Source organism: Hyla sarda, chromosome 9 (genome assembly GCF_029499605.1).
Source record: "Hyla sarda isolate aHylSar1 chromosome 9, aHylSar1.hap1, whole genome shotgun sequence".
Taxonomy (NCBI): domain Eukaryota; kingdom Metazoa; phylum Chordata; class Amphibia; order Anura; family Hylidae; genus Hyla; species Hyla sarda.
The window spans coordinates 7,526,027-7,550,984 of NC_079197.1; the positions used below are offsets into that span (position 1 = coordinate 7,526,027).

The 24,958-nt window shown below is 43.8% G+C and overlaps 2 protein-coding genes across 10 annotated transcripts in view; one reads left to right on the top strand and one right to left on the bottom strand.

The window, feature by feature from the left end:
- NOXA1 (NADPH oxidase activator 1) overlaps positions 1-11,792 on the bottom strand; it is a 30,584-nt gene extending 18,792 nt beyond the window's left edge. The window contains exons 1-7 of one of the 6 annotated variants that reach the window (XM_056537741.1): positions 11,636-11,792; positions 4,574-4,741; positions 4,243-4,413; positions 3,548-3,722; positions 1,402-1,484; positions 897-1,005; positions 643-780 (exon numbers count right to left, since the gene is read on the bottom strand). In XM_056537741.1, coding sequence (XP_056393716.1) covers positions 643-780; positions 897-1,005; positions 1,402-1,484; positions 3,548-3,721 — 504 coding nt within the window. In that variant the 5' untranslated portion in view covers position 3,722; positions 4,243-4,413; positions 4,574-4,741; positions 11,636-11,792. Of the gene's footprint in view, positions 1-642; positions 781-896; positions 1,006-1,401; positions 1,485-3,547; positions 3,997-4,208; positions 4,414-4,573; positions 4,742-10,534; positions 10,823-11,540 lie in introns of those variants that run through there. The other 5 variants (XM_056537739.1, XM_056537738.1, XM_056537742.1 and 2 more) reach the window with 5 other exon arrangements.
- The window catches only part of EXD3 (exonuclease 3'-5' domain containing 3), a 243,628-nt gene continuing 229,918 nt past the window's right edge, over positions 11,249-24,958 (top strand). The window contains exons 1-3 of one of the 4 annotated variants that reach the window (XM_056537736.1): positions 11,249-11,464; positions 18,519-18,567; positions 20,967-21,061. The gene's annotated coding sequence lies outside the window, so the exon portion shown is untranslated. Of the gene's footprint in view, positions 11,465-11,488; positions 11,649-18,518; positions 18,568-20,966; positions 21,062-24,958 lie in introns of those variants that run through there. The other 3 variants (XM_056537737.1, XM_056537734.1, XM_056537735.1) reach the window with 3 other exon arrangements.

The following is a 24,958-nucleotide window of genomic DNA, read 5'->3' on the forward strand; positions in this document are numbered from 1 at the left end:
ACTCACAGGCTTTCTCTATTAGTGGACAGGGGAAGGAGGACTCACAGACTTTCTCAATTAAAGGGCGGGGGAAGCAGGACTCACAGGCTTTCTCTATCAGTGGGCGGGGGAAGCAGGACTCACAGGCTTCCTCTATGACCGCTCACAGCATATGAACATTTTTAACATGGAAATACTGAATCAAACCATACCAAACCAAACCAAACCATACCAAACCAAACCAAAAACTATATATCCCTGAACTCTATATCTTCCCCTCTATCTTCTTCTGCCCTCACATACAGACCTGACAAATCAGTTTTCTAATTTTCTAAGCTTCAAGATGACCAAGGTATCGCCTTCAGAACTGTCCTCCATCTGGGTAAGGAGAGCCCTGCTACATTTACCATTGTTTCAACCCATGAGATTGTACATATAGTAAGCAAAACATGGCTGCCTCTTCCAAACACAGCGCCTCACCTGTCCACAGGTCATGTGCAGTACTGCAGCTCAGCCCCAATAATTTCCATGCGAATGAGCTGCAATACCATATGCAGCCCAAAGACAGCTGAGGCACTGGTTCTCGGGAAAGTAAAATAGGTTAATTTTTCTAAATCCTGTACATGTCAGGGGTTATACTAAACACCATAAACATTCACTTACCAGAATCTGGGCCTGGGCAGCCTCTAGCTTGGCGTTCTTGATGTCCCCTGGCAGCCATTTCACAGCCTCATTAATCTTCTGCTGGGCGCTCTCCCATTTCCCCAGATAACAGAGGATGACCGCTGTGTTATACAGCACCTGCGCCAAACACAACACAGTGTCAATGGTCACGTCACAGAGCATTAGGGCTAGGCCCCCTAGAGGTCAGTCTGGGTATTGCTTGGCCAATGTAATCTATTGAGGTGCCCGCATACCTCCCAGGCGTGAAGCAGGTGGTGCAGACCCAGCTGCTTGTAGTCTATAAGGCTGTTGTTTCTGAGCTGGGCCATCGCCAGGTGGCAGTCACCCAATGCCCTCTCATACCTGGCGGAAAGACAGAATTTATGAGATGTGTTACACAATAATCCTAAGCAGTACCCCCCTATAAAACTGCATTAGGTATACATAAATTGAGTAAATAGAGAAGTTTCCCAACCTGTGTGCCTCCAGCTGTTGCAAAACTACAACTCCCAGCATGCCCGGACAGCCAACGGCTGTCCGGGCATACTGGGAGTTGTAGTTTTGCAACAGCTGGAGGCACACTGACTGGGAAATACTAGTATAGATGATATCAGTCACTGCAATCAGCCCATAAATACAGAAATAATGCACTATATTAGATAATTGCTAATAGTGCAATTGCATTTAATTTGTAAAAAAATATATAAAAATAAATAAAACACCCCAAAATAAAAGAGATGTATTAATTCAGGGACGTACCACTGCAGCTTAAAGTGCACGTAGCTCCTTTGGAAGAAACCAACAGCCAGGCAGGGGTCCTTGGTCACAGACTGACTGTACGCCTGCAGGGAGAGATACAGAATAAATCATTACCAAGGAATATAGTACTGTCCGGGCATGCTGGGAGTTGTAGTTTTGCAACAGCTGGAGGCACTCTGATTGGGAAACACTTGTCTTATATGACTAGAATTGTAAGATATTTTCAGTACAGCTCATCCGTTTCTTTGGAGTCACCAGTATCAGTCGCTCCCGATCCCAAACAGGTTCCCCGACTTTAGGGACGGGGTCAGAATCAGATAGGAGGTGTATTATTTCCTGCAGTCACTTCCCTGTCTTGGGGTGTCACATTCCTGTTCCTTACAAGTATTTGCTAAATCAGTCAGTATCAGTGGAAATATCTATTAGGACAACAAGGCCCCAGCCTAGGGCGGCACTTTATTGGGGGGCAGCACTATATTTTTGAGAGACATAGTATACACACACACACAGGGGGACATGTATCATTATTTGTGTATGGTAGAAGCAGTTTACCCCCTTTTGCCGAATTCTAAATTATGCGCAGATGCGCTAAATTTATCAATCAAGCGCAATGAGTTTCATAAATTGCGGGCAAATATAGCAATCTCCTCATACCTCCAAAATGAAAGTTTTAATGATGATTTAGAGCAATGGTCTTCAACCTGTGGACCTCCAGCTGTTGCAAAACTACAACTCCCAGCATGCCCGGACAGCCGTTGGCTGTCCGGGCATGCTGGGAGTTGTAGTTTTGCAACAGCTGGAGGTCCGCAGATTGGAGATCACTGATTTAGAGGATCTTGCTAAGTGCAGTCCAAGATGGCTTATATTTGCGTTAAAAATATGGTCATTGCGCAAGATTTCTGCGCGTAAATGAAATTATACGCAGTTAATAAATTTGTGCCTACTAAATATGTCACTCCAAGGTATACCGAAACCTACACATCTGGAGGAAATGGTCCACCAGAATGTGCGCAAAAAAAGATGCCAAAAACAACAGCTTGCGCAAATTTTTTTTTTACACAAAACAGGGGTAAAATCTTTGATACATGTCCCCCACAGAGTAAACAGAGTAGTATATACACACGGGTCGGTCTAGGGCAGAACAAAATCAAATAACACCACTGGTTAGTATCAACATAGAAATCCCTAGAATCCCTGCACCCCTTAGAGATAATGGGGACGGGATATGAGGTTGGGATATTAAGGGTCGGATATAAGAATGAGATATGAGGACGGGATATGTGGACGGAATATGAAGATGGAATATGAGATTGAGATACGAGGACGAGTTATGAGGACGGGATTTAAGGTCAGGATATAATGACAGGATATGAGGAGGGAATATGAAGACAGAATATGAGGACGCAATAGGACAGGATAAGAGGTCGGGATATAAGGATGAGATATTAGGTCAGGATAGGATGGGATATGAGGTTGGGATAGGAGGATGGGATAAGAGGACGGGATATGAGGTCGGGATATTAGGACGAGATATGAGGACTGGATATGAGGACAGGATATGAGGATGGGATATGAGGAGGGGATATGAGGACGGGATATGAGGACGGGATATGAGGTCGGGATATTAGGACGAGATATGAGGACTGGATATGAGGGCAGGATATGAGGATGGGATATGAGGACGGGATATGAGGAGGGAATATGAGGATATAATATGAGGAGGGGATATGAGGAGGGGATATGAGGACGGGATATGAGATCAGGATATGAGGACGGGATATGAGGAGGTAATATGAGGACGGGATATGAGGAAGGAAAATGAGGACGGGATATGAGGACGGGATGTGAGGACGGATTATGAGGAGATATGAGGTCGGGATATGAGGACAAGATATGAGGACGAGATATGAGGATGGAATATGAGTATGAGAAACAAGGACAGGTTATGAGAACAAGATACGAGAATGGAATATGACGGAATATGAGGTGAAGATATGAGGACAGGATATGAGGATGGGATATAAGAGAGTGATTGTTGCTTTTCCTCTAGCACAAGGTTTAGGTGGGGAGACCGAGCAACACCAAGTAAGTAACGATTCAATAAGACACAACGTTCCCGATCCCTGTAAGGTTCCCGGCCCCATACCTGCTGGGCGTTCAGGAGGTCTTCTCTCTGCAGGTGGATGCAGCCAATGTTAAACCAGATCTTTGAAGGAGGATCCTCGATGCTGGTGAAGCTCTTCAGGGCAGCGTCCAAGTCTTTCTTCTCTGCGGCCAGGACGCCCTCGTGCCAGCATTTCACCAGGTCCTTGTAGTGCATCCTGAGATGGTGCAGGCAGGTGTCAGGAGGGGAGAAGAGTAAGGATCTGGCCTCACGTACACACAGGACAGGTACTGGAGGAGGCGCCCGTCTATCAGGAAGTGATGATGTCCCTCCCTCAGATTCCTGTCCTCTCTCTAATAGTAATGACAGAGGACGGAGCAGTCCTGGAGATTCCTGTGCTGCATCACTGTGAAGTAATGGGCACCTGTCTGTCTGACAAGACGTCTTTGTGTCCCGACTTCCTTATCCACATCTGACGTATAGATAGCGATCTGAAGTCCGTCACAACACAGAGAACAGATCGACTTGCTTAAAACGGTGGTATCTAAAATATGGCCCTCCTGCAGTTGCAAAACTTCAACTCCCAGCATGCCCAGACAGCCAACGGCTGTCTGGGCATGCTGGGAGTTGTAGTTTTGCAACATGCTGGGAGTTATAGTTTTTTTTTAAATCTGCCAGAAAGTTATACAGATTTGTAAATTACTTCTATATAAAAAGAATCTTAATCCTTCCAGTACTTATCAGCCGCTGTATGCTCCACAGGAAGTTGTGTAGTTCTTTCCGGTCTTGTCCACAGTGCTCTCTGCTGCCACCTCTGTCCGTGTCAGGAACTGTCCAGAGTAGGAGCAAATCCTCACAGCAAACCTCTTCTTTGGATAGGGCTAAAGATGTCTAGCAGTGGAGTAACCCTTTAAAAGGAATGGGAATTATAAAGGAACGACCTATACTTGCATGCTGGGAGTTGTAGTTTTGCAACATGCTGGGAGTTATAGTTTTTTACATCTGCCAGAAAGTTATACAGATTTGTAAATTACTTCTATATAAAAAAAATCTTAATCCTTCCAGTACTTAGCTGCTGTATGCTCCACAGGAAGTTGTGTAGTTCTTTCCAGTCTTGTCCACAGTGTTCTCTGCTGCCACCTCTGTCCGTGTCAGGAACTGTCCAGAGTAGGAGCAAATCCTCATAGCAAACCTCTCCTTTGGATAGGGCAAAAGATGTCTAGCAGTGGAGTAACCCTTTAAAAGTAATGGGAATTATAAAAGGAACGACCTATAGTTTTCCTTCCTGCTAAATCCACTTCTGACTTTGGCTCAAAAACTGCACATTTTCTGTGGAAACCTTAGTAAATATGTTGGGATTTTTCAAAACTGTCGGGGACACGCCCCTTTTGTCGAGGACACGCCCCTTTTGTCTGGACCATGACGACTTTCTCGCATGAGCACGCCCCCTTTTTGGGTTTTTCTTGTAAAATGGAAGGTTTTCTTTGGTCGCAAATTATGTCGCATGGAAAGTGCAACACAATTTGGGCGCAAAACCCGAGAAAAAAAAGAGTCGGGATCACGTTAGTAAATAAACCCCATTTTATGTACAAAGCTTGTTGTAAGAACAGGTTAAAGGATAACTCCCATATATACAACTTATCCCCTATTCTAAGCTGCGGCCGACACGCCCCCTCCCATAGACTTGCATTGAAGGGGCGGGGCATGATGTCATGAGGGGGCAGGGCTATGATGTCACGAGCTCTCGGCGCCGGCTCTAAGCGTTCCGAACATTTTGTTCCAAACGCTGAGCAGTGGAGTACCCCTTTAAAGGGGTATTCCAGTTTTTTTTTTATTTGACTATGCTACAGGGGCTGTAAAGTTCGTGTAGTTCATCATATAGTGTCTGTACCTGTGTGTGACGGTTTTCTTACAATTCTTATGTGATTTTCACCCCAATATTTATTTTTACCAGCATACAAAATTACTCATGTCTCTGGGTTTCCCAGGTTGCAGTACGGCCCGAGACATTACATCGCTAGCCAGGTGACCAGAGGGAGCCTGTCTGCTTCAATGAGTGGAGCAACTGCTGGGTGAGATGGAGATCCTTCTGCAACTAATTGTATTTTTTGCAACAGCTGGAGGCACCCTGGTTAGAAAACACTGGTCTATTGCATGGAAGGCAGCTCATTTGTGTTTCAATGGGTGGGGTGGCTGATGTATGGGAGGGAGGAAAGTGACGTCACACTTACAAACAAGGAACTATGGGATTTGTAGTTTGAGAGAAGGAACTTAAACAGGAAATAGCCAGTTCACAAAAAGAACTGGATATATATATATATATATATATATATATATATTTCACACACATATCTATATATATATATATATACATATATATATATATATATATAGAGAGAGAGAGAGAGAGAGAGAGAGAGAGAGAGAGAGAGAGAGAGAGAGAGAGAGAGAGAGGGGGTTCTTTTTGTGAACTGGCTATTTCCTGTTGAAGTTCCTTCTGTCAAACAACAAATCCCATAGTTCCTTGTTTGTAAGTGTGAAGTCACTTTTCTCCTTCCCATACATCAGCCACCCCAATACCCCTGTGACAATGTGACAATACCCCTGAGGAAGTTGCCGACGGGCGACGGAACGCGTGGGGTCTAGGGGGACACCTGCCTGATTATTATTGATTTTGTACCACTGTTCCTGCGCTCTCTCCCTGTATAATAGATCCTGGGATCAGGTTGTATGTATAATATTGTTAGGGATGTAGCGTTACTAGGATTTTGAGTACTGTCATATGCATTAGGCCAGTGGTATAGTGCAATTATATCTGTGCAATCGGAGGTGTCCTGGGTGGGGCCTCTAGTGGTCCCAGCCTGTTGTGTGTTGGGGAGTGGGCTTTTTTAGATGTTTTTAATTGTTTGTGTCCTTTTTTCATGTCTTATGACTAAATAAAATTATGTTATTTATCTATTTGGGTGTGCATCAAATAGTGTGTCCTCTTTTTCTTTCTTATGTTTATATTGATTATAGATGCACTTGGTTGCACCCCGTAGCATTTAGTGCTGAGCCCACCTGTGTTGGTGTGTTTGCATGCACAACCCAGTCTGGGGGGTCCGACTACTGGGACCCCCACAATCTCTCTGGTATGGAGCCCTGCTATTCACCTGTCGTCATCGTGCTCAGGCAATCATCAGATGACGTGGGATGGGCTGAGCGGGCCGTCACTTTCCCAAGTGCGCCACTCAACAACTCACCCGTCCTTGAACTTGAGCTCGTCTCGGAACTTGGGAGCCGGAGCACTCTGAGGACGGGTAAGTTTCCAGGCCCCATACCAATAGATTTGGGAGTCCCAGAGGTCAGACCTCCCCCTTGATCAGACACCCTATCCTATGGGGAGGGGATAAGTTGAGTTCCACTGAAATACGCCTCTAACATAGTATTTTTGGATTTTAGGTTCTATTAATTAATTCCTTATACAGTGGTCCCTCTATTATTAAAGCCATTGTATGTTGAGACCATAACTCTATGGAAACCTGGTAATTGGTTCTGAATGAGGGAATGTGGGAATGGTTTGGGAATTACTTTTCCTAATTAATTATATTGTTGAGATTTTTTTTAAAGCCTTATTACAGTGCAAAATTATTTATTTCTATTTAGCTTTTTATCGTGTTTTGTAGGTAATTACACTCTGGAGTGAGTACAGAATAGTATTCCGTCATGTAGAAAGATGTTTAAGGGTTGGTTCACACCACGATTTTGCTATACGGTTTCGGCATACGGTTTCATTAAAAAAACGTATGCAACCGTACAGAAAACCGTGCCCATAGACTTCCCATTCATAACTGTATGCACCATATTGTATACGGTTGTCTCCGTTTTTCAAACCATATGGTTTTTTTACTTTTTTTCGGACAGAAAACTGTGGCCTACCACGGTTTTTGGTCCGGGTGAAAAACCGTATTAAACCGTATACGTTTTTTTTGTTTTTTTTTTAAATGGGAGTGAAAGGGAACCCTACAGAACTGTATGTGCATACGGTTCCATCCGGTTTTGACCATACGGTTTTTGACTATGCACAGTTTTTTTTCTTGGAATTTCAACCAAACAAGGAAAACTTTATTCATAATGGAGTGAAAAGTTTAAAATTTATGTTTTTTTCTTAAAAAATGGATGCAACTGAACATCATCTTTCAACCGTATACAGATAAAAAATGTGTGCACACGTTTTGATACAGTTTAGTCAGGTTTTGAGGAATCTGTTTTTTTTTTTTTTTTTTTTATCAAAAACCTTATACAGGAATTGTATTTTAAAAACGTGGTGTGAACCCAGCCTTAGCATTTTTTCCCAATCGGGGACACTTTTTTATTCCCTGTGAGTGTCCGCTATTGGGAGATTCTACTGTAACTAATATAAATAAAGCAAGTCCTTACATATAAAAGTAATAAAGATCTGCTGGAGCTGTAATCACTGTCTATGTAGAGGACAGGAGCTTCTTCAGGGTCCTGTACAGTACACAGTGTCCTAAAAAAGTAACATGGAGCCGCCCTCACCTGGTGTCCAAAGGAGCAGCTAACCCTGGCACAGGTAAAGAAGATGTAATACCTTCCTGAACTGTAGGGGGCGCTACCAGACACCAGTCAGTGCATGCACTTAAGTAATACAGGTAAAGAGTACAGAACATGTAATACCTCCCTGTTCTGTAGGAGGCGCTACCAGACACAAGTCAGTGCATACACTTCAGTAATACAGGTAAAGAGTACAGAACATGTAATACCTCCATGTAATGTAGAAGGCGCTACCAGACACCAGTCAGTGCATACACTTCAGTAATACAGGTAAAGAGTACAGAACATGTAATACCTCCCTGTACTGTAGGGGGCGCTACCAGACACCAGTCAATGCATACACTTCAGTAATACAGGTAAAGAGTAGTACAGAACATGTAATGCCTCCCTGTACTGTAGGAGGCACTACCAGACACCAGTCAGTGCATACACTTCAGTAATACAGGTAAAGAGTACAGAACATGTAATACCTCCATGTACTGTAGGGGGCACTACCAGACACCAGTCAGTGTATACACTTCAGTAATACAGGTAAAGAGTACAGAACATGTAATACCTCCCTGTACTGTAGGGGGCGCTACCAGACAGCAGTCAGTGCATACACTTCAGTAATACTGGTAAAGAGTACAGAACATGTAATACCTCCCTGTACTGTAGGGGGCGCTACCAGACACCAGTCAGTGCATACACTACAGTAATACAGGTAAAGAGTACAGAACATGTAATACCTCACTGTACTGTAGGGGCGTTACCAGACACCAGTCAGTGCATACACTTCAGTAATACAGGTAAAGAGTACAGAACATGTAATACCTCCCTGTACTGTAGGGGCGTTACCAGACACCAGTCAGTGCCTGCACTTCAGTAATACAGGTAAAGAGTACAGAACATGTAATGCCTCCCGTACTGTAGGGGGCGCTACCAAACACCAGTCAGTGCAATACACTTCAGTAATACAGGTAAAGAGTAGCACAGAACATGTAATACCTCCCTGTACTGTACGGGGCACTACCAGACACCAGTCAGTGCATTCACTTCAGTAATACAGGTAAAGAGTATAGAACATGTAATACCTCCCTGTACTGTCGGGGGCACTACCAGACACCAGTCAGTGCATGCACTTGAGTAATACAGGTAAAGAGTACAGAACATGTAATACCTCTCTGTACTGTAGGGGGCACTAGCAGACACCAGTCAGTGCATACACTTCAGTAATACAGGTAAAGAGTACAGAACATGTAATACCTCCCTGTACTGTAGGGGGCGCTACCAGACTCCAGTCAGTGCATGCACTTGAGTAATACAGGTGTTTTTTCCAGTGAATGCCCATTCTGATTTGTCGGTTCCTCCGGCAATTGACACGTTTCACAGGTCTGAACTGTCTGTACATTGTATGTTGAGTCTGGTTTCAAGTTACAATGGTCCAGAAAAGACCACTGAATGTTGAAACTATTGTATGTTGAGGCCATTGTAAGTTAAGGGATCACTGTACTAATAAAAATGACGTTCCAGTGGGAAAGAACTATGTGACTTACTATTTTACCAAACTATCAGTTTACACATCAAATAGATTTCCTGTTTTAAGGGCCTCAAATTTATTGTGTATTTCAGTAACAAAATCAATAGTTGTTAATCTTATTTGACTACCTGGTGTACACAACAGCAGACTCCCTTAAAGACAATTGGAGGTTGCAGCGCCAGAATTTCCAAGCAAAATCCTGACTGGAATTCTGCTGTAAAATTGACAGGGCCCTAAGGAAATTCAGCAAAATTTTCTTGCAGAATTTTCTCCGGGCGTCCGGAATTGATGCATAATGTCCGCATAAATCTTCCACAGATATAAGCGTAGTCCCATCAATTTACAGCACTTTTCTGACAAAAGATGTTCAATCTTCCGCTAGAATTGAATTTGTCGTCGGAAGTGCAGCACTATTAAAAGGCTCTCAGAGGCCACTTAGGGGTAATGTGCCTCTTCTTGGTAAGAGATCGATGACTGCTAGACATGTCACTACCATGCACTCTAGGGGCAGGGTCACACGGGGCGTTTCTGCAACGGCAAAACATTTTTTTTTTTTAATCACATGGTGACAGAAAGTTAAACAGATTTGTAAATTACTTCTGTATACAAAATCTTAATCCTTCCAGTACATACCAGCTGCTGTTATGATCCACAGGAAGTTCATGTCAGGAATTGTCCAGAGCAGGATAGGTTTTCTATGGGGATTTACTCGTACTCTGGACAGTTCCTAAAATGGACAGAGGTGTCAGCAGAGAGCACTGTGGTCAGACAGAAAGGAAATTCAAAAAGAAAAGAACTTCCTGTGGAGCATACAGCAGCTGATAAGTACTGGATGGATTAAGATTTTTTTTATAAAGAAGTAATTTACAAATCTGTTTAACTTTCTGGCACCAGTTGATTAAAATATATTTTTTTTTCCAGTGGAGTACCCGTTAAATTTTTGAGCAAAATGTCACCTCATTAATCTAATATTGGTGTATTTTCACGGCATAAATTAGGCATCTCGAGCCCGCCAAAAGTATAAACATGTTCATTCTTTTACGGGAACTCCATGCGGATTGCATTGCCTTTAATGGTGCCGATGCAGGTTCGCTTGGTCCAAGCAACAATGGAAGTCGGTGGTGGCAGCTGTAGATGGAATGTTCACCTGGAGACATTCGATAAATTGCCGCCATCTAACCCATTCTCCCTCCCTCTAGATCAGAGTGCCTCCACCTGTTGCAAAAACTACAACTCCCAGCATGCCCGGACAGCCGTTGGCTGTCCGGGCATGCTGGGGGTTGTGGTTTTGCAACATCAGGAGGGTCACAGTTTTAGGCTGCTTTCACACTACAAAATTCATCCGTTTTAAAGAACCGTTTAATGTTCCGTTATGAAAACCCTGAAAATCGGCCATTAAACGTCCGTTCGAAAATCCCATTATAGTCTATGGGATTTTTACATGATCCGTTTTAATCCGTTATAGTCCGTTATTAATAACGGACATTATTTTGTGACGGGAGACTGAACGGAAGAAATAGTGCATGCATTATTTCTCCCGTTACTATCTTCCGTCACAAAATAACGTCCGTTATTAATAACGGACTATAACGGATTAAAACGGATCATGTAAAAATCCCATAGACTATAATGGGATTTTCTAACGGCCGTATGGGATTTTGTAACTGACGTTTTCAGCTGATTTTCAGACGGATACATTTGTACGGATCTTTAAAATAAATGTTTGGGCTGTCATCCGGTTACTATGGAAACAAGGCCAGCTGGAGGAGAAAGTCACTTCCGCCCGCGTCCCTCACTAAAAACTGTCCGGGCTGCGCTGAGGAAGCGTGAGAAAGGTTCCGGGTGACGAGGAGGTGTGCGACGACTACAGGGGAAGAAGGCGTAGAGTGAGTATATGAGGGAGCGGGGGCTGTGCTGGGGGCCCGGGGCCCCGGAGGGTAGGAGAAGCTCAGTATAGAATACCGGAGTAATATGGCGGGGAGCCGCAGCTGCTGAATGTCTTCCTGTCTCTCCACACCAGGATGTGCGGCTTCACTTCAGGCTGCGGTTTCTTTTACCTCACGGTGTCAGGTGTGAATGGCGCCCTCTGCTCCTGTGCTATAAGGATAGGAGATGGAGGGGAGACCCCGGGGATATATACAGCAGTCATGTATACAGGACATTACACCTTATGTCTACGTCAGACCAGCACCCTGTATCCTCCATATAACTTATGTGACTCTGAGGAGACCCTATATACACCATATACCGTATGTGACCCTATAGCCACTATATATATTATGTGACTCTTAGGGGACCCTGTATCCACTATATATCTTATGTGACTCTGAGGAGACCCTATATACACACCATATACCGTATGTGACCCTATAGTCACTATATATATTATGTGACTCTGAGGAGACCCTATATATACACCACATATCTTATGTGACTCTGAGGGGACCCTGTATCCACTATATATCTTATGTGACTCTGAGGAGACCCTATATACACCATATACCGTATGTGACCCTATAGCCATTATATATATTATGTGACTCTTAGGGGACCCTGTATCCACTATATATCTTATGTGACTCTGAGGAGACCCTTTATACACACCATATACCTTATGTGACCCTATAGTCACTATATATATTATGTGACTCTGAGGGGACCCTGTATACACCATATAACTTATGTGACTGAGGAGACCCTATATTCTCCATATACCTTATGTGACTGAGGAGACCCTATATTCTCCATATACCTTATGTGACTGAGGAGACCCTATATTCTCCATATACCTTATGTGACTGAGACCCTATATTCTCCATATACCTTATGTGACTGAGGAGACCCTATATTCTCCATATACCTTATGTGACTGAGGAGACCCTGTATCCACCATATACCTTATGTGACCCTATAGCCACTAAATACATTATGTGACTCTGAGGGGACCCTATACACACACACACCATACACCATATGTGACTCTGAGGAGACCCTATATACACACCATATACCATATGTGACTGAGGGGACCCTATATACACACACCATATACCATATGTGACTCTGTGGATACCCTATATACACCACATACCATATGTGACTCTGAAGGGACCCTATATACACCATATACCATATGTGACTCTAAGGAGACCCTATATACACCATATACCATATGTGACTCTGAGGAGACCCTATATACACCATATACCATATGTGACTCTGAGGAGACCCTATATACACCATATACTATATGTGTCTCTGAGGATACCCTATATACCATATGTGACTCTGAGGGGACCCTGTAGCCACCATATACCTTATGTGACTCTGAAGGGACCCTGTATCCACCATATCCCCTTTGTGACCCTATATCCACCATATACATTATGTGACTCTGAGGGGACTCTATCCACCATATACATTATGTGACTCTGAGGGGACTCTATATCCACCATATACCATATTTGACTCTGAGGGGACTCTATATCCACCATATACATTATGTGACTCTGAGGGGACTCTATATCCACCATATACATTATGTGACTCTTGAGGGGACTCTATATCCACCATATACATTATGTGACTCTTGAGGGGACTCTATATCCACCATATACATTATGTGACTCTGAGGGGACTCTATATCCACCATATACATTATGTGACTCTTGAGGGGACTCTATATCCACCATATACATTATGTGACTCTTGAGGGGACTCTATATCCACCATATACATTATGTGACTCTTGAGGGGACTCTATATCCACCATATACATTATGTGACTCTTGAGGGGACTCTATATCCACCATATACATTATGTGACTCTGAGGGGACTCTATATCCACCATATACATTATGTGACTCTTGAGGGGACTCTATATCCACCATATACATTATGTGACTCTTGAGGGGACTCTATATCCACCATATACATTATGTGACTCTTGAGGGGACTCTATATCCACCATATACATTATGTGACTCTTGAGGGGACTCTATATCCACCATATACATTATGTGACTCTTGAGGGGACTCTATATCCACCGTATACATTATGTGACTCTTGAGGGGACTCTATATCCACCGTATACATTATGTGACTCTTGAGGGGACTCTATATCCACCGTATACATTATGTGACTCTTGAGGGGACTCTATATCCACCGTATACATTATGTGACTCTTGAGGGGACTCTATATCCACCGTATACATTATGTGACTCTTGAGGGGACTCTATATCCACCGTATACATTATGTGACTCTTGAGGGGACTCTATATCCACCGTATACATTATGTGACTCTTGAGGGGACTCTATATCCACCGTATACATTATGTGACTCTTGAGGGGACTCTATATCCACCGTATACATTATGTGACTCTTGAGGGGACTCTATATCCACCGTATACATTATGTGACTCTTGAGGGGACTCTATATCCACCGTATACATTATGTGACTCTTGAGGGGACTCTATATCCACCGTATACATTATGTGACTCTTGAGGGGACTCTATATCCACCGTATACATTATGTGACTCTTGAGGGGACTCTATATCCACCGTATACATTATGTGACTCTGAGGGGACTCTATATCCACCGTATACATTATGTGACTCTGAGGGGACTCTATATCCACCATATACATTATGTGACTCTTGAGGGGACTCTATATCCACCATATACATTATGTGACTCTTGAGGGGACTCTATATCCACCATATACATTATGTGACTCTTGAGGGGACTCTATATCCACCATATACAATATGTGACTCTTGAGGGGACTCTATATCCACCATATACAATATGTGACTCTTGAGGGGACTCTATATCCACCATATACATTATGTGACTCTGAGGGGACTCTATATCCACCATATACATTATGTGACTCTGAGGGGACTCTATATCAACCATATACATTATGTGACTCTTGAGGGGACTCTATATCCACCATATACATTATGTGACTCTTGAGGGGACTCTATATCCACCATATACATTATGTGACTCTTGAGGGGACTCTATATCCACCATATACATTATGTGACTCTTGAGGGGACTCTATATCCACCATATACATTATGTGACTCTTGAGGGGACTCTATATCCACCATATACAATATGTGACTTCTCATAAACTAACATCATCGTATAAGAGAATAGGTCATTGCCTCCCATAAGATCAGTAACCTTCTCATCTGAAATCCTCCTTGCTGTTAGTGTCTGCTCCCCATATCATGGTGCTGCCCCTGTTAAATCATCTCATGAGTGTACAGGTCACTGTCACCCGCAGGATCAGCACACTCGCCTTCTAAAATACTCTGTTGCTGAGCATCCTGTGTCTTCCACTATCAGACTGTCACTGATTTTGTTCCCTTTCACTACTTTTTATTTATGGAAATACACTAAAAATCACTCCCTCTTCAGACAGTCAATGAACAGCAATGATATATGAATGTTTACCTATCATTTTCAGAAACATCTGTTATGTCATAGAGAAACAGTGTGGCCAAACAAGGTCAGAGCACACAGGCATAAAAATGACAAAAAATGATTTGCCTTAAAAATGAACAATATCTTATTGCAAACAAACACCAAAGGGCTGTAGAAGAAATAGGAATAGTGTACAGAAGAGACAAGGGAAGAGGTCAGTAATAAACTGCTAAGCCCATACATGACAACTGGATACAATTAACATTCCCCCTATATACTTTACACGACAAATATGTAGTATACAATGATAAATAATTCGAAAAACAGCTGCGTAATCAAACATCCCACGGTGCAGAGTGCAAATATAATGATGAATTGTCGTCAAAAGCACCCTGGAGTCCAGCTATTTCACCACTAAACCTGGTATCCTTGGGGCGATATATACCGTATATACACAGTCATGGCCGTAAATTTTGGCCCCCCTGAAATTTTTCAAGAAAAGGAAGTATTTCTCACAGAAAAGGATTGCAGTAACACACGTTTTGCTATACACATGTTTATTCCCTTTGTGTGTATTGGAACTAAACCAAAAAATGGAGGATAAAAGCAAATTGTACATAATGTCACCAAACTTCAAAAATGGGCTGGACAAAATTATTGGCACCCTAAAAGGAGAACTCCAGACCATAAAAATTGTCCCCCATAGTGCCGGCAGTAAAAAAAAATAAAGATGTACATACTTTCCTCCGCTCCCCCGGGGCCTCCGGTAACCGGCTCCGGTCTCCGCCGCAATCCACTTCCAGGTTGCCGGTGGTCGGATGAATCGGCAAATCACCAGCCGCAGCGCAGTCCGACTCGGCCGGTCATAGGCTGAGCGGCTGTGTGACGTTTTCGGCCCCGGCCGCAGGTGCCGGTGTAGTGAAGAATTTTGTGTCTTGAAGGGTTTCACACTGCCGCTCAGCCTATCACCGGCCGAGTCGGACTGCGCTGCGGCTGGTGATTGGCTGATTCATCCGACCACCGGCAACCAGGAAGTGGATTGCGGCGGAGACCTGAGCCGGTTACCGGAGGCCCCGGGGGAGCGGAGGAAGGTATGTACATCTTTATTTTTTTTTACTGCCGGCACTATGGGGGACAATTTTTATAGTCTGGAGTTCTCCTTTAACTTAATATTTGGTTACAAACCCTTTGGAAAAAATAACTGAAATCAGTGTCTTCCTATAACCATCAATAAGCTTCTTACACCTCTCAGCCGGAATGTTGGACCACTCTTCCTTTACAAACTGCTCGCGGTCTCTCTTATTGGAAGGCGCCTTTTCCCAACAGTAATTATAAGATCTCTCCACAGGTGATCAATGGGATTTAGATCTGGACTCACTGCTGACACTTCAGAACTCTCCATCGCTTTGTTGTCATCCATTTCTGGGGCTTTTTGACGTATGTTTGGGGTCATTGTCCTTCTGGAAGACCCAAGATCTCGGACGCAAACCCAGCTTTCTGACACTGGGCTGTACAGTGCGACCCAAAATCCATTGGTGATCCTCAGATTTCATGATGTCTTGTACACATTCAAGGCCCCCAGTGTCAGAGGCAGCAAAACAACCCAAAACATTGACCTCCACCATATTTCACTGTAGGTACTGTGTAGGGATCGACCGATATCGTTTTTTTAGAGACGATACCGATAATCGGTGGAGGTTAGGGTCCATGGCCGATTACTTATACCGATATTCCGGTATAAGTTATCGGCTATTTATCCCCCTCGACACCGCTGCAGGTCATTGATTTAAAGCGGGCGCTGTAAATCAATGCACTGCAGTGGCTTTTGCGGTGCCATAGGCCGCCGCCGCTACCACCCGCTTCTCTCCCCCTACCTGTCAGTGTGGTCCGGGCCATCCATTCTTCCTTCCTGTAGTGTCCGGGGGTGTTCCGGGTGAAGGGTGCACCGGTCCTGGCTGTCCTTCTTCTCCGGCGGTCATCTTCTCCACTCCGGGCAGGCTCCGGCCTAGTACGCTGCATAGACGCCGCTGCGCAGTGACGCCCGTGTGCAGCGACGCACCTGACATCACTGCGTAGCGGCATCTATGCAGCGTACTAGGCAGGAGCCTGCCCGGAGTGGAGAAGAGGACCCCCGGAGATGGACAGCCCGTACCGGTGCACCCTCCACCCGGAATGGCGCCGGACACTACAGGAGGGAAGGATGGCCCGGACCACCCCCATTACGGGTAAGTTTATTATTTTTTTTTTTTTATGGACTCTGAGGGTGGGGGAGGGGCCCGACCGGTATAGCGGTATGGGCAAAAATCCATACCGGTATACCGCCCAGTACTACGGTGGGGGTGCGACGCGGTGGGTCGGGGGGGCGGTGGCGGGTCGGGGGGGGGCATTATCGGCTTATCGGCAAGGTAATTGCCGATACCGATAATGCCCAAAATCGTGATTATCGGCCATACCGATAATCGGTCGATCCCTAGTACTGTGTTCTTTTCTTTGTAGGCCTCATTCTGTTTTCGGTAAACAGTAGAATCATGTTCTTTACTAAAAAGCTCCATCTTGGTCTCATCTGTCCACAAGACGTTTTCCCAGAAGGATTTTGATTACTCAAGTTCATTTTGGCAAAATGTAGTCTTGCTTTTTTATGTCTATGTCAGCAGTGGGGTCCTCCTGGGACTCCTCCATAATGGGGTCCTCCTGGGACTCCTCCATAGTGGGGTCCTCCTGGGTCTCCTCCATAGTGGGGTCCTCCTGGGTCTCCTCCATAGTGGGGTCCTCCTGGGTCTCCTCCATAGTGGGGTCCTCCTGGGTCTCCTCCATAGTGGGGTCCTCCTGGGTCTCCTCCATAGCGTTTCATTTCATTTAAATGTCGACGGATAGTTTGCGCTGACACTGATGCTCCTGGAGCCTGCAGGACAGCTTGAATATCTTTGGAACTTGTTTGGGGCTGCTTATCCACCATCCGGACTATCCTGACACCTGTCATCAGTTTTTCTCTTCCGTCCATGCCCAGGGAGATTAGCTACAGTGCCATGGGTTGTAAACTTCTTGATAATGTTGCACACTGTGGACAAAGGCAAATCTAGATCTCTGGAGATGGACTTGTCACCTTGAGATTGTTGATATTTTTCCACAATTTTGGTTCTCAAGTCCTCAGACAGTTCTCTTCTCCTCTTTCTGTTGTCCATGCATTTCTGTAACATAGATGGGTGAATATAATCACTATAAATAATGTATACTATCTCCAAGAAGTGCAGGAGAGCTGTACTTCCTATTCTGTTGGTTTTCTTGGAAACAGTCAGCAAGCTAGTTCTTTTTCCACATCAGGAGGCAAATCTTCCCAGATTGCAAAAAAGTAACTAGAGCAAGTTGAGGATAAGCAGGGATTGCTGGGAGATTGTTGCTCTGAAGGTTGTGTTATTGTAGTATAGACTTAGCATAGTGTGTATAACCTGTCTCCTGGTGATCACATTGTAATCGGTTGTTTCTGTGTCTTCCAGGTGTCATCTAGGCTGCAGTGACTGTAAAGATTCGGTGTTGGAGATCCAGGTAAGAACCTTCAGTCTTGTACGCTTCATACCTGATGATGGGAGTGGTTGGCCTTCAGTCTTGTACGCTTCATACATGATGATGGGAGTGGTTGGCCTTCCGTCTTGTACGCTTCATACATGATGATGGGAGTGGTTGGCCTTCAGTCTTGTACGCTTCATACCTGATGATGGGAGTGGTTGGCCTTCAGTCTTGTACGCTTCATACCTGATGATGGGAGTGGTTGGCCTACAGTCTTGTACACTTCATACCTGATGATGGGAGTGGTTGGCCTACAGTCTTGTACACTTCATACCTGATGATGGGAGTGGTTGGCCTACAGTCTTGTACACTTCATACCTGATGATGGGAGTGGTTGGCCTTCAGTCTTGTACCCTTCATACCTGATGATGGGAGTGGTTGGCCTTCAGTCTTGTACGCTTCATACCTGATGATGGGAGTGGTTGGCCTTCAGTCTTGTACCCTTTACCTGATGATGCGAGTGGTTGGCCTTCAGTCTTGTACGCTTCATACCTGATGATGGGAGTGGTTGGCCTTCAGTCTTGTACGCTTCATACCTGATGATGGGAGTGGTTGGCCTTCAGTCTTGTACGCTTCATACCCGATGATGGGAGTGGTTGGCCTTCAGTCTTGTACGCTTCATACCCGATGATGGGAGTGGTTGGCCTTCAGTCTTGTATGCTTCATACATGATGATGGGAGTGGTTGGCCTTCAGTCTTGTACGCTTCATACATGATGATGGGAGTGGTTGGCCTTCAGTCTTGTACGCTTCATACATGATGATGGGAGTGGTTGGCCTTCAGTCTTGTACGCTTCATACCCGATGATGGGAGTGGTTGGCCTTCAGTCTTGTACGCTTCATACATGATGATGGGAGTGGTTGGCCTTCAGTCTTGTACGCTTCATACATGATGATGGGAGTGGTTGGCCTTCAGTCTTGTACGCTTCATACATGATGATGGGAGTGGTTGGCCTTCAGTCTTGTACGCTTCATACATGATGATGGGAGTGGTTGGCCTTCAGTCTTGTACGCTTCATACATGATGATGGGAGTGGTTGGCCTTCAGTCTTGTATGCTTCATACATGATGATGGGAGTGGTTGGCCTTCAGTCTTGTATGCTTCATACATGATGATGGGAGTGGTTGGCCTTCAGTCTTGCACGCTTCATACATGATGATGGGAGTGGTTGGCCTTCAGTCTGGACATGTGAATAGGTGTACAGTATTACTGTATGGGGCCAGCACCACAGGGGGGCATATAAACATTATATATGTGGTCTGATTAGGCCCGTGCTGCAGAACAAGCACAAGGAGACACCATCCTGACTCCACTGCAGTTTTCTAAATGTCTTTATAAAGAGATGGACTCTTGTTCAGTTGCTGTTTGTTACAATGCGTCAGCATAGATCAGTGTTTGCCATCCGGAGTGCCTCCAGCTGTGGCAAAACTACAACTCCCAGCATGCCTGGACAGCCTTCGGCTGTCCGGGCATGCTGGGAATTGTAGTTTTGCCACGGCTGGAGGCACCCTGGTTGGGAAACACAGGCATAGAGGTAAAAGCTACCAGCCTGGAGTTTTGGTGTGCGGAGGTTTGTTTGACTCCTGTGTATTGTCTAGTCAAGTGGAATCATTTTAGTCATTAAAAATAAATATTCATCAGCCCAGATTTATAAATGTCTGATAGCGGCCAATCACAGTTCAGCTTTTTATTTTGGCAGAGCAATTTGAGAAACAAAAGCTGAGCTGTGATTGGCCAATATTTGTCAAAAACAACACACCGGCCGCTGTGTTCTTGGGTGCACACAGTTGGGGCAGGAAGGGTCTTCTTGGGTGTACACAGATGGGGATGGGAAGGGTCTTCTTGGGTGCACACAGATGGGGACGGGAAGGGTCTTCTTGGGTGCACACAGATGGGGACGGGAAGGGTCTTCTTGGGTGCACACAGATGGGGACGGGAAGGGTCTTCTTGGGTGCACACAGATGGGGACGGGAAGGGTCTTCTTGGGTGCACACAGATGGGGACGGGAAGGGTCTTCTTGGGTGCACACAGATGGGGACGGGAAGGGTCTTCTTGGGTGCACACAGATGGGGACGGGAAGGGTCTTCCTGGGTGCACACAGATGGGGACGGGAAGGGTCTTCTTGGGTGCACACAGATGGGGACGGGAAGGGTCTTCTTGGGTGCACACAGATGGGGACGGGAAGGGTCTTCTTGGGTGCACACAGATGGGGACGGGAAGGGTCTTCTTGGGTGCACACAGATGGGGACAGGAAGGGTCTTCTTGGGTGCACACAGATGGGGACGGAAAGTAACCGTGGACACTGTGTTATAAAATAGCAAAGGGACTTTATTTTATTATTATTATTGGATAAAATACCTTTGTTATTTTATCGAAAGGTGAATATGGTAAAGAAACCGGTTAGTGGAGGCGCTGCACAACTGTAATCATGAAGAGAAGACTTGAGCAGCACAGGACAATAAAACTTTTATTGGTAAAATTGGGGACAACGCGTTTCGGCATACCCTAATGCCTTCCTCAGGTCCACTTATAGTTTAAGTCTGTTTTTATTTTTGACGGGAGAAGAATGGGACGGGTCTAGATGGCCGTGTGAACGTAGCCTTAGCCACCCGTGGCTTCTTATGTTGTTGTGTCTAGTGCAGGAGTGTTATGTAGAACCTCTATACCAGTGGTCTTCAACCTGTGGACCTCCAGATGTTGCAAAACTACAACTCCCAGCATGCCCGAACAGCCAACGGCTATACTAGTGTTTTCCAGTTTGTCTGTAGCTATTGCAAAACATTTTTTACATTTTTGCCGCTTTCTAAAACAATAAATGTACATAACCACCTCTTTCTCTATGTTGGTAATTTATCATTGATATACACTTTGCCTTTTGCTTTGAATTGTTGCCAGATTTTGCGCAGCCCAATAACTTTACAAAAATTTGTGAATATATATAATTTTTTTTTTGCGCTGACTTTCGCATTTTGGCAGCATCTATATAATGTACTGAATTTATTAAAGTTAAACAGATTTGTAAATTACTTCTATTAAAAAAATCTTAATCCTTTCAGTACTTACGAGCTTCTGAAGTTATGGTTGTTCTTTTCTGTCTAAGTGCTCTCTGATGACACCTGTCTCGGGAAACGCCCAGTTTAGAAGCAAATCCCCCATAGCAAACCTCTTCTAAACTGGGCGTTTCCCGAGACAGGTGTCATCAGAGAGCACTTAGACAGAAAAGAACAACCTTAACTTCAGAAGCTCATAAGTACTGAAAGGATTAAGATTTTTTAATAGAAGTAATTACAAATCTGTTTAACTTTCTGGATAACCCCTTTAACTTAAGTCACTTTTTGACACCACAGTGGTGTGGTTCATTTTCAAGCTTAAATCAAGGGATTGTGTATAAGGCTGGGTTCACACAACCATATGCCAAAAGATTCATCCGGTTGTGTCCGTTTTGCATCCTGTATAGTTTTGTAAATTTTTTTTTTTTCCCGTACCCAAAACCGTCGCCTACCACAGTTTTGGTCCGGATGAAAAACTGTATTGAAACGTATATGTTTTTTTTTTTAACATGGGAGTCAATGGGAACCGTATGTGCGTACGGTTCCATCCGGTTTTCACCATACAGTTTTTGACTTTGCACATTTTTTTTCTTGGAATTTCAATCAAACAAGTGAAACTTTATTCATAATGGAATTGTAAAGTTAAAAACGTATACGGTTTTTTCCTAAAAAAACTGATGCAACCGGACATAATTTTTCAAACCATATACAGATTAAAATTATTTGTACAAACGTTTTGATACAGTTTAGTCAGGTTTTGAGGAATCCGTTTTTTAATCAAGCACCTGATATGGGAACTGTATTGCAGAAAACGTGGTGTGAACCCAGCCTTAGTTGGGTTTTTCTAATTTCTGACGCAAATTCTGGCGCAGACAGAATTTCTGGCGCACATCCCGACAAAACATGTCGGGTTTGCAATAGTAAATGAGGGCCAATTTGTGTTATATTGTATACAGCTTTCCACTATGAGTGCTGTTATCAGTCACCACTAGAGGGCAGCATAGGCCTGATGATAATTTGTAAGCAGATGAGTCCTATACGTATGCACGGCTGCAGTCGATGTTAAAGGGGTACTCCGGTGAAAACCTTTTTTCTTTTAAATCAACTGGTGGCAGAAAGATAAACATATTTGTAAATTACTTCTATTAAAAAATCTTAATCCTTCCTATACTTATTAGCTGGTAAACACTACAGAGGAAATTCTTTTCTTTTTGGAATGCTCTCTGATGACATCACGAGCGCAGTGCTCTCTGCTGACGTTATTATAATAATAATAACGCTTTATTTATTGTTGCCCTTAGTGGGATCTGAACCCAAGTCCCCAGCACTGCAAGGCAGCAGTGCTAACCACTGAGCCACCATGCTGCCCTTAGTATACATCTGCTATGCATGGTTGCTAAAATGGACAGAGATGTCAGCAGAGAGCACTGTGTTCGTGATGTCATCAGTGTTCAAAAAAGAAAGGAATTTCCTCTGTAGCATTCAGCAGCTAATAAGTACTGGAAGGATTAAGATTTTTTAATAGAAGTAATTTACAAATATATTTAACTTTCTGCCACCAGTTGATTTAAAAGAAAAAAGGTTTTCACCAGAGTACCCCTTTAATCCTTCCAGTACTTATTAGCGGCTGTATACTGCAGAGGAAATTCTTTTCTATTTGGATTTCTTTTCTGTCTTGTCCACAGTGCTCTCTGCTGACACCTCTGTCCATGTCAGGAACTGTCCAGAGCAGGAGAGGATTGCTATGGGGATTTTTTCCTTCTCTGGACAGTTCCTGACATGGACAGAGGTGTCAGCAGAGAGCACTGTGGTCAGACAGAAAGTAAATTCCAAAAGAAAAGAATTCCCTCTGTAGTATACAGCTGCTAATAAGTACTGGAAGGATTAAGATTTTTTTTTTTTAATAGAAGTAATTTACAAATCTGTTTAACTTTTTGGTATCAGTTGATTTAAAAAAAAAATAATGTTTTCCACCGGCGTACCCCTTTAAGGACCTTGCATTGCGCTTTCCTTGGTTTTGTGTTTTGGTTTTTTTCCATACATTTCTATGTATACATTGGTAACCTGGAAGGTTTATAGTGTTGGCTATGCATTATAACAAAATTATATTCTTGTCACTTATAAGTTCTTTAATGTATCTTTATAGAAGCAAATACAATTACTGTAGTACCTTGTATACAGCTTTGCACTCTGGTTGTTGTATCACAGTCACCACTAGAGGGCAGCATAGGCCTGATAATAATTTTGTAAGCAGATCAGTTCTATGTGTCCACAGCTCAAGTCTATCAAAGTATTTAAGGGGAGAGTTATCATGGGCACAAATTTTTGCACAAGCGTTTGTATTCCCAGTTGCCGTGCAAAATTTAATATGTGGCGCACGTCATTTGAAATAAATACATTTGCGCAAATGACAGTAAGAACCTTGAATAGCGCAAAGAAACAATGAGCTCACAGACGTTGCTATGCCAGCTGGTCATTGGAATAAATTTGTGCAAAAATAATAGTTTGGGGATGGCGATGGCCAGAATAAGAAAAACATGGCTGCTTTCTTCCAGAAACAGTGCCACCCCTGTCCTGAGGTTGTGTGCGGTATTACAACTCTGCTCCATTCACTTCAATGGAAGTGAGCTGCGATACCCTACACAACCTGAGGTCAGGGGTGGTGCTGTTTCAGGAAGAAGCCGCCATGATTTTCTAATCCTGGATTGATAGTGGTTAGAAACTCGCTGAGCTGCAGTACCAGACACTGCCATGGTGGCGCTGTTTTTCTGAAGAAACAAACAAAATACTGATTGCTCCTTAAAGTGTTAAGTGTCTTTTTTTGGGGGGGTTATTTGTTGTCTCCATTGCGGCAGTAGGTAAATTCACCTCTTGCATTTAACCCCTATCTGCCCGGATTTCCTGTTCCCTGACCAGAACCATGTTACTTTCAGCATAGGATGGCAGCGATGTGCGGTACCTTTTATCTGCATGAAGACTTCGTTTCTGGCCAATGACTCTCATTTGGGATGAGATAACTCAAAAGGAAACTATTTTTCCATCCAGATATTTCGTGATTTCTTAAATATATATATATATATATATTTTTTTTTTCTCATTGTATCCCGGGTGGAAAATCTGCAGAGAAATAGTTTTATAAGATTATTTTCTGGGAACTTCCAGGAGACAAATGAATGTGAAGTATTTATAGGCAGAACCTTCTGTGTCATAAGAAAGTAATTCACTGATCAGTTACACCACAGCAGTGGTCTCCAAACTGCAGGCCTCTAGCTGTTGCAAAACTACAACTCCCAGCATGCTGGGAGTTGTAGTTTTGCAAC